Source organism: Monopterus albus, unplaced genomic scaffold (assembly GCF_001952655.1).
Source record: "Monopterus albus unplaced genomic scaffold, M_albus_1.0 scaffold18.1, whole genome shotgun sequence".
Taxonomy (NCBI): domain Eukaryota; kingdom Metazoa; phylum Chordata; class Actinopteri; order Synbranchiformes; family Synbranchidae; genus Monopterus; species Monopterus albus.
In genome coordinates, this window is record NW_018127898.1 from 4728890 (window position 1) to 4739913 (window position 11024).

At 42.3% G+C, this 11024-nt stretch overlaps 1 protein-coding gene across 1 annotated transcript; it reads right to left on the reverse strand.

Moving 5' to 3' along the window:
• Positions 1-616: 616 nt before the first annotated feature.
• Positions 617-8379, reverse strand: ubap1 (ubiquitin associated protein 1). Its single transcript, XM_020593155.1, has 7 exons — positions 8148-8379; positions 3965-4013; positions 3719-3840; positions 2495-3313; positions 2197-2355; positions 1485-1586; positions 617-1278 (listed from the first exon to the last, which is right to left on the reverse strand). Exons 2-7 carry the CDS (start codon positions 4002-4004, stop codon positions 1138-1140), a joined length of 1383 nt encoding a protein of 460 aa, XP_020448811.1. The 5' UTR covers positions 4005-4013; positions 8148-8379; the 3' UTR covers positions 617-1137.
• Between the last annotated feature and the right edge of the window lie 2645 nt (positions 8380-11024).

Sequence of the window (11024 nt, forward strand, 5' to 3'; positions counted from 1 at the left end):
CAAGGCCTGAAGACCATTCGTTATCTCCCAACAATTACTTGAGGCTCAAAGTGCCAGTCAACAGTCACACAATATGAAATGTCTGTATTGCACTGTGTGGTGGCGGCAAAAACAACCCTCGCTTACATTTTCCTTTATTTAAACCACTCATTCTTTCCAGTCTGCAAACAAAGGCCCATAAGTTAAAAGCATCACTTCTGTAAGTTAACATATCTTACATCATCAAACTCTTAAATTTGTAAATGAAAGTGTCAGTGTATTATTTTAAATAAGTAGATAATGATGAAATGTGTGTGCTTGTGGAGTATCACACATCATTGCCAGTGGGTTGTCTCTCCCCACTCCTTTAGCAGGTCATTCCAGTGCAGGTCAGAGAGTGTACTGGGGCAGTAGTATATCTTGTGTTGTGAGTTATAATGAATAAGAATCTATTCTGCAGAAACAGAAAGCAAAGAAACTGAATATTTAAACTGAAAAACTGAAAAAGTGCACGAATGAACAGAAAAATAGCCACAAATGAATGAAAGCATAAAACGGAACAAAACTATGTGCAGGGCACCAGAGCAGAGAGGGCACTTCTTGAGTCAGTCCTCTGCCTGGTGACTGTGCCTTTGTTTTTTTTATGTTAATTAGTTCAGTCTGAAGAGGACTCCTCAAGGTCCCCTATTCTCTCCACCATCCACTAGGCCTGCGCTGAGCAGTGGAAGATGGCGGCTTAGTTATTTTTCAAGAGTCCAAACTGGTCTTTTTGTGATGAACTCACAGACACCAGCTCCTCATTTCCTCCTGCAGCTTTTTCTGCAGTCAAATAAAGACTTCCAAGTGGAAGCAAATCAGAACGGCATTACAACCAGTTGTTCCAATTTTTCCTTTCCAGCTCAGCCATTCTTGAATAACCTAGCAGTATCAGTTTCTGAAACCTAATGCCAGGAGTTTGACTTCTTCCACTCTAGGCACACAGTCTTCAAGAACAGGTTTTAGCAGAGAGAGAAATACAAGCATCTCCCAGATGTCCGTTCCACAGACAAAGCAAGGGCAGGGCATGGTGTGAAAAAGGAGGAAAAAGGAAAGGGACTGTAATGGGTGGCAGAGGGAGGCAAGCCCTTGGCTGGGCTTTGGTTGGCTGGTTAGCTTGGCTCAGCTAGCTGCAGAACGAGCCATCAGGTCCTCTAGAGCCTTGTCCTGATCATTGTTGTGAACCAGCAGCACCTCTTTGATGGCATCTCGCTCAAATCCCATTTCACCAAATCTTGACATGAGTTCAAGGAATTGCAAGGCCTGGGAAGAACAAAAATAAATAAAACTACTAAAATGTTGTATAATCAATCTTTCTAATATGAACTACAGACATGACTAAATTATTAACAGACAGGGTAATGTAGATATCACTCATTTTTTAAAAGAATAAACACTGGGTTATTTAATTTTGACTTTAGACATAAACACATTTTTAAGATAGTTACATAACAGCAAAATGTACAGACCTTCTCCTCTGAGCACTGGTACATCTCTAAACATTCCTCCACTGCACTTGCATCAAAGCCCCGCTCACAAAGACGTCCAGATAAAATAAGATAATCCAGTACCTTGAACAAACAATATGTACAAGTTTATATGTCTGTGCTGAAGATTATATTAATTCAGCTTCTACTGGGCATTACATAAAAGACCAATGAAGTTTGTTTTTTTATTCTCAGAGAATAATAAAAGCTTATAATGTGGATTTAAATGACACCATGCTAATATCTGGTGTACTGATTGCCCTTTTTATGCTGGATGTGGCTTACATTGGATTTAAATGACACCATGCTAATATCCGGTGTACTGAGTGCCCTTTTTATGCTAGATGTGGCTTACAACTTAGGTTAGTGATGCTTGATTGTAGTTCACCTTTAAAATGCTGGGCCAAATTAAATCTGGCATACCAAATTAATAGAACCTGCTGTATATTGCTGCAACCATGGGAACAGGCCATATCTTTTTTATATTAGTTGTACAAGTACAGAACCTGATCTATTGGCATAACTTGAGACAGACAGTGTGATGCAACAACTTTATTTTAAGGCTGTATTTGTAGATGTACAGCATTGATGCTTCACCAAATAATAACAAGCACACAAACAATAATAAGGATGTTAGACACAGAGTATGCTAGCAATCCAGATTTCTCTGCACTGGGGTGAGAGGGAGTCGCACCTGATCCATATTCTGTCCATGTCTCTGCATGGCCCGTAGAACGCCCTCATAAGAGTAGCCCATGCCCACCAAGGATTCCACACACCGACGCTCACTGGGGGTCATGCTGAGCAGGGCTCCACCACACGGCAGACCAGCAGAGCCTGACCCTAGGTTGGTCTAAATGAAGAACATAAGAGCATTTCATTAAGGTTTTGAGACACTTATCATATCTTGGATTCTACGAATTGCTAAAACAAACCCAAACTATGCATACAAATAGTGACATATGTAGTATGTCTACTGTACTTGTGCTCACCGGTTTTGGTGAGCCACTCTTTGTGTGACTGGGTGACTGAGGGGCAACAATAACTTGGGTCTTGGGTATGGTCGGCGGACTGCCATTGGGTAGCTTGTGCTGAGGAGCAGGGATGGGTGCAGGGAGGGGGCTGTGCCTCACTGGCTCTGGGTCACCAGAATCAGAGAGCTTTGGAAAAGTCAGAGAGCGAATATTACATGGTCGGTCATTTGGATCTAACCCCACTCTTGCAGGATGCGCAATTCTGTCCATTTCCAGCAACGCAACTAAGCCGTTGGGTTTGTGGGTAAACCCGGGTTTGGCTGGGAGGCTGGTGTTGGGAGGAGATGGGCTGCTTCCACGTGATGCTGACCCTATCTGGGTGACCTCTGGTGGGGAAACAGAGGGAGGAGGCTGAGGTTGGGGCTGGCTCTGGAGGATGCTCCTCAGCTCTTCCCTATCGTCCAAAGTTTTGAGCTCCAGCTTGTCAAAGGGGTCCTCTTCCCGCTCAAAGTCTGCTAGGTTGAGGCTGTGAGGCTGAGGGGTGCTAGGCTGGGTTTTCCTAGGGCCAAGGCTTGGAGCAGGCAGTGGGGTGAGGATGGCGTTATGGCTCAGCCCCGCCAGGACAGGGTTCAACGCTGGTGGCAGAGGGTCTTGGTCCTCTGCAGCAGGTTGGGATTTCTTCCCCCCACCACCATCAGTGTCTGGGGCCTGAGCCAGACGCTTCTTGCTCTCTACCTCCTGCTTTGCTGCTGCCTCTTCTGCTCTGGTCTCTGCTGCTCTGGCCTCAGCCAGTTCATCCCCCCAGCGCACACTACGCCTCTCCAGAGAAAAGTCATACTGTGGAGGCCGTATTAAAAGAAAAAATGATGGTGATGAGCAAAGATGCCACATAAAGCCACAGATAAAGTGTATTGTTTTAATGATATTAAGACTCCAGCTAAACATAAAACAAATAACTTGTAAAGATGATCTGAGTAAATTCAAAATTTGATGCTGCTGTAATTTGTAAACAGATAAGGCATTTCAACTATTTGTGCTGAACACCTAGCAATAACTGAAATAAATTCTAGTACCAAGTTGTCATCCCACTGACAAAATGTGCTCAACTACACCTCTTCATCTAAATTACTATGAGCCAAGTAGTCTTCTAAAAATGAGGCATTTTCTGCAGTGTCCAGCATGACTATGAATATAGGTGCTAAAGTCTGTGTAAATTCAACATATTTTCTATATTTGACTAACCTGTGTGTTCAGCAAAGAGCTACAGTCTGGCAGACAAAAACCGACCGGCAATCCCACTTTGGCTGGGCAGCGAAACTTTTCACTGATCTTGAAGGGAACATCATCGAGGTAGCTGATGGGTCCTACACACACACAAAGTAAAGTTAAAATTGAAGCATAAACAGAGGAACTACAGACACCAGCAGACCTTGAAGCTACATTCCACTCTCAACTCACAAGATCAACACAGTCAAACAAAACCCTCACCATTGTTGTATGCATCTGAGCCAGACTTCCTTGCAGCCATTTAGAGTGACTGAAAATAGAGTACAGTGGGTGTAAAGTTAGTCAACAGCAGGACTATTTTTTTTTTATACATTGACTTGTGTCTCATAATAAAAAAAAAAGTTAAAACACTCTAAAGGTGCAAAAGTATGAAAACAGCTTAAAATGGATTGCTCTAGTCCTGCATCAGTACAGTGTGTATTTCACAAAGCTCAGAAATGTGCCCCTGCAGAACAGTATAAGAAAAATTACACTTTGTAGTGCCATTTCTATTCAAATAATAACATAATTCTAATTCTTAGTACATTCTGCTGCTTTGCATCTCAAGTCACATAATCCCATTATTTGGTCATGCCGTGCACCAGTGTCTGATATCATCAAAGCACTGTTTTAATCTACTGTATGTATGTGTTGGAGTGTTCAGAAGGAAAAGTGTTCGATTTGGTTACACAGCTCAAATGGGCTGATTCATTAATGAAAAGCTCTCCAAGCACCAACAAGCTGAATTTTAGTTTTGTATGAAATGGCTCACTGATTATTAGGATTCTAGTACTTCCTAAACCACTGAAAAAAGGATCCAGCTGTACAGCTCATTGCTTTTGTGTGCTTGTTCATTTGAGTAACCAATCCTTCATACGAGTTTATAGTTAGCTATTTCCACTAAAGGATAAGGGGATGATCACCTTTATTGGCCAAAGTACGTTAACACACAAGGAATTTGTTTCCGGTACAGAACCAATGGCAGCCATCTGCGGCGCCACCTCAACCGATGGCTCTAACCATCGGGGGCAACGGGGGGGTTCAGTGTCTTGCCCAAGGACACTTTGACACGTGGACTGCCGGCACAGAGATTGGAACCTTCAGCCTTCTGGCTGGGAGACGAGTGCTCTACCCACCGCACCGCTGTCGCCTCCCAGGCGAAAGATTTATACTTTGGGGTGGCTGTGGCTCACGAGCTAGGGCAGTCGGCTCCTGACCAGCAAGTTGGTGGTTCCCCGGTCTCCCCGCATACCTAAGTGTCCCTGAGCAAGACACTGAACCCTGAATAGCGCCCGGTGGCTTGCCTAGCGCCGTTGTGTGGCAGCCTGTCGTCATCGGTGTGTGAATGATGTATCATCTCCCGTAAAGCACTTTGGCCAGTGCAACACACTGTGGAAAAATGCACTATATAAATAGTCCATTTACCATTTATACGAACTGAAGAGAAACAAGAGTGTACAAACTCACGTGCCAACTGAACACACAGAGCATTGTTGGTGAAGAAATATGAACCTCTATCAAGCCAAACAGGGATAGAAAATTTTTTCAAGTATTAAAAAGTAGTGCTCAAAGGCCATATGCTCAGTGTATACTCTGAATGCGTGTGTGGTACTGGGGGTATAATGTATAGTATGATACACTGCTCAAAAAATTATGGGAACACTTGATAATCACAGTATAACACAGAATCAGTTCAACTTCAGGGATATCAATCTGTCCATTTGGGAAGCACAAGTGACTGTGAATCAGTTTCACCTGCTTTGGTGCAAATGAAAGTGACAGCAGGTGCAAAGGAACAACCAAAGCAAGACATCCCCCAAAAAGGAAATGGGTTCACATGTGGTGGTCACAGACAAATGCTCTCTCCTGATACTTCCTGACTGATTCTTCTCAAGTTTTGTTTGTGTCGTTGTCACTACTGGTAGCATGAGGCAGTACCTGCGGCCCAATCAGGTTGCACAGGTAGTCCAGTCACTCCAAGATGGCACATCCATACATGCAGATGCAAGAAGGTTTGCTGTTTCTCCTAGCATAGTCTCAAGAGTATGGAAGAGATACCAGGAGATACCAGCAGTAGGACCAGTATATGCTCCATTGTACAAGGAGGAACAGGAGGAGCACTGCCAGAGCCCTACAAAATGACCTCCAGCAGCTACCGGTGTGTATGTTTCTGACCAGTCAGAACCAGACTCCATGAGAGTGGCATGAGGGCCCGATTTCCTCTAGTACGACCTATGCTAGCGGACCATCGCTGTGCAGATTTATTTGGAGTTCGCCAGAGAACACTATTGGCACCCCATTCTCTTCACAGATGAGAGCAGGTTCACACTGAGCACATGTGACAGGCCTGAAAGAGTCTGGATATGCCATGCTGCATGTTACGTCATTGAACATGACCGGTTTGGTGGTGGGTCAGTGATGGTCTGGTGAGGCATATCCTTGGAGGGCTGCACAGACCTCAATGTCACAGCCAACGGTACCATGATGAAATCCTCAGAGCGACTGTCATACCATATGCTGGTGCAGTGGGACCTGGGTTCTTCCTGGTGCAGGACAACGCCTGGCCTCATGTGGCCAGAGTGTGTAGGCAGCTCCTGGATGGTGAAGGCACTGATGCCCGGGCTTCATGTTCCCCTGACCTAAATTCATTTGAGTACCTATGGACCATTATGTATCAGTACATCCAATGCCACCAAGTACCACCACAGACTGTCCAGGAGCTCACTGATGCCCTGAACCAGATCTGGGAGAAGATCCCTCAAGCCACCATCTGTCAATCCATCAGGAGCATGCCCAGATGTTGTCGGGAGTGCATTTAGGCATGTGGGGGCCATACAAACTTCTGAGTCACATTGTTGGTGTGATTAAAGTCACATTTTAATGAGCCTGTCATTTAAATTTTTCACTTTGATTTTCAGTGTGATTTTGAATACAGCCCTCATGGGTTGATGATTTTGGTTTCCACTGACCTTTGTTATGTCAAGTTTGTTCTGAACAAATTATACAATGTCAAACTTTTCAACTTGAATAATTTGTTCATCAAGATCAGGTGTGTGATTTAGGGTTCCTTTATTTTTTTTCTTAAGAAGTGTAGTATAATGTCTGATGCTCTGTTTCAATTAGTTTATTTTGTAGTCTTCTGTGTTTTCAATAACCGTTTACTGCTTTAATGCTAGTTTACTTCACTGAGACATTAATAGAGCAAAAACAAGAGTATTTGAATCATTAAAGTCTGATTGAAGTTCCGTGACATAGTATACTATCAAAACATAGCATTAGCCATAAAAACCCTGTAAACCCTCAACCCCTCCTTGGTAAATCGTTTCATCAAGTTTCTTCTGCTGATGATTTAAAATGAATAGCAATATATGGTATAACAGTCCATTATGCACTGCGATGTACAACATAGACTTTGGACTAGTACACGTCTATTAGCCCCACTTTCGATCTGATCAGGAGCTATCGTTATCACATTTCTTAAGCGTTAACAGTTAAGTGATTTCACCTAAGTTAGGTTAACCCTAGGGATAATGTTATGCAACACCATCCACCACAAGTTGGTATTCTTCACGAACATAGTACTCGCAGTTAGAGTACAGTCAGGACAAGTTAGTATTAATGTTCAAGATACAAGTTGGGGGCGGCTGTGGCTCAGCAGGTAGATTCCCGGCTTGTCCAGTCAACATGTCGAGGTGTTGAGCAAGACACTGAACCCCCAGTTGCTCCCGGTGATGTCACCGGTGCGTGAGTGCTTGGGAGAGCGAATGGGTGAATGGCAGAATAATGTGAAAGCGCTTTGAGTGTGCTGTAAAAGCATAGAAAGGCGCTATACAAGTATAAGACCGTTTACCATTTACCAAGTAGCGTTAACAGCCACAGCACGGGACAACTCACTAAGTTTGTTTAGCTAACTCTAAAGAACCGCTGTAGCATAACTATAATTGAAAACACATTTAAACAAAAAATTGCCTAACATGGACTGCCACAAATGGCTCATAATACTATTGCTAGCTGGCGTACTCAAGTCGATATAACTTATTCACTCACTATATCATATTAAGTTGTGATGGCGTTAATTAGCAACAAGCTAGGCTATTACGATTTTGATTACTCCTAGCTCAAGGAGCTAACAGCAAGCATACACAACAGTAAAGCTAACGTTAAGCTTCGTCGGCTAAGGCATTAGTTGGTATTACCGGAATATTAACAGCAAATAAACCAACTCGCTAGCAAGTACGTTAGCTAATGTTTTTGGAGAAAGCTACGTTCATGCGAATATGCTCAGCTTTCGCAAGTGGCCTGGTTGTAACATTAACGCTATGTGGCAGGATAGGACAGACTACTGTCTGTGCTGCCACCACCCCTGAAACGAAACTGAGCTCACGTCAACACAAACTCCTCTCACCTGTATCTGCTCCGTCTTCTTCTTTCAAAATCCAGACGTCTTGTCGACTTGGCTCTCCAATTTAAACTATTTTCCGAATGAGTTTTATTTATACAAAAATCTCTTTCCTGCTTCGGTGTAAGACGCCATCTTGAATTCTCAAGCTTCCACTGGTTCCTGTCTGACGTCACATACCTACATGACGCCAGAAACTCACAACTCCATCCAGCTGTGTGAGCCAAAGGTGTCAGTATACTGGAAGGTACTGTACTTTAAAGAAAATGCTGCACTTTTCAAATCAGTCCTTTGTATTTTAACTGTACAAAATGCATGTACAACTCCCTGAATTTGATACACAGCCTACCAAAGGGAAATAAGGAAATGTGAGGCTAGTACTAACAAAGTTTATTCATTTGTATTGCATGTTATGTTTATGACCTATCCAGGGTGTACCCTGCCTCTCGCCCAATGTCAGCTGGGATAGGCTCAAGCTTCCCTGCAACCCTATTCAGGATAAACGGATTGATGGATGAAAGTAAAATTGTGTGGTTAATGTGGTCATTTTACTTTTAGGTTCTTCTGTCTTCATGTGGCAATCATCAAAATGAACACATAGGTTTGGCTTGGAATTTTCACAGTAAAAGCTCTGTTGTTTTTGCTGAGTAATTCAGTAGAATCTCCACTGACTGCAAGACCTCAGGCATGATGGGAGCTTGTGATTTTTTTTGTTTGTTGGTATTTATATTATGAAGGTTTATTATGATAACAAAATAAAATGTGTCGTTAATGTGTTAAGTTTATCAGAGAAGCCGAGTACAGTCGGCATACATTCCAGCCTAGTTCTCATTTACTGCAGTCTGTGATAGGTCTGCTCTATGATATGAACAGTACTGATTTAATTCCTAAAGTATTAAGTGACACAAAAGCCTTTGCAAGCAGGATGTTAAGATTCTTAAAATAACATCTGTACAGATTTGAAGCAGTGGCAGGCTGAATAATCTGACAGATCAGCAATGGCTATGATTTATGCAGTTTCATATCAAGCCTTTTTAGTTCAAATACAGCAGCAAACTGACATGCAATTCAATGCAACACTTCCACATGAACATCTGTATTTATGAAACTCAAAATTTTTCAGTTTGTGGTGTAATTGTCACAAATGTTTAAATTCAGTTCTATGTTTATTATTGAGGTCTGATGACTAGATCATGATTTTTTCCCTACCATTTCTAAATTGATTGTACTGTGTTCCACAACAGTCAAGTATTTGAGCAGCACCAGTCAAGGAAGACAAAGCCATTGTGAGGGAAAGTGGGCAGGCAAAAGTGAGTGAGTGGCAGGGGCTGCAGTTTATTGGACTGAACCTTTCAGTGTCTTCCTAACTACACCATACTGAGTGTGGTTGAATTGAAGCAGACAGTGGGTAACATCAAATTTCACATGTAAAACAGCCCACCTGTAATTTGCTTTAAATGTTAGGTCCCCCAGAGTACATGAAGCACCAGTTTGTGCTCTCCAGGTGATAACAACAGATGAGTCTCTAGAAAACATATTTCTTGTTGCTTTAGTTTCTTCATTTACCCTTGTTGGCATTTTCTCAGGCCAGACAAAAGAGGGTTATACATGTGAGCATATTGGCTGCTGCCCATTGTGGCAGGCCTGTCTACTCATAGATCTCACTGGTACCATTCACCTACAGGAGAAAGCTGTCAAAGAAATCTTGTATCTTCTGTAGAAAACTTGTCATACTGTTGACTAATTGGGTTATGCTTTGGGTAGTGATGGCTGATCGAAGCTTTGTTGAAGCTTCGACACAGTATTCACAAAAATGGTTCACTACTCGAGGCTTCAATGACACAGTGCTCGAGTAGGACATCTAGTGGTCAATAAAATGAAGTTCAATCAAGACGTGTCATTGGTTCATGGATTGTTTGGGATTTAATTCGCCATACATATTCCTGTTCGACTACACTACATGGTTGTATGGTTTCAAGCTGACACAGTAAAATATGAAATAAACATAAACTCATGTTGAAGAACATGTCTCTTAATTGGCACGTCTGATTGTAACCTTATATACTCTTCACTTATATTGTGTGTTATGAAACATTTAAATGGTGTTGCTACATCCATGAGATGTGCTCTACAAATTCAGACAGATATCATTTTCACATGGGACTGGTGAAAATACAGAATATATTATTGGCTTTGGCAAAGTATGTTTTGGGGTTCATTGGTAAAGAGGTTATTGGGTACGTGGGTAAAGAGGGTGTGCTTGTGCGACTGTTATCTAGATATGTTTATCTATCTTAGGACTATCTATGTAACCATATCTATCTAATGTTATCTAACTATGTAACCAATTTATCTATTTCTCTATGTAACTTACTATCTAGCTATATATTAATCTATCTACAGTGATTCTGCACTAAATACACAATCTGCTACAACACTACTAACTCTCAAAGCAACTAACGGCAACAACAGCAACAAACCAACCTGCTCTGCAAAGAAAAATTCAAATGAACACAACTAAATAGGGATATCCTGTCTCTAAACACTCTATCCCACAAAGTGATTCACGTGACAAACTGATCCAATCAGCTGATTTGTATGACATCCAAGGCACTCAACTGCTTCGAACGTTACTCAAGTGCTTCAAACATCACTAGCCATGTGACCAAAACACAGCTCGGCACAGTGGTTCAATACAATTGCTTCATGAGCTACCATGCATGTGTTGGAGCCTCGGGTGTCAGAGGACCATCACTAGCTTTGGGAAGGACAATCCAGGGAGAGGAAATAGGGAGTTTTCTCTGGTGCTGTCAGGGCAGTCCCAACACCGAAATGGTTATTTCCCTCATATGACTCAAAGGCATGGCTATAATATTTGATCAA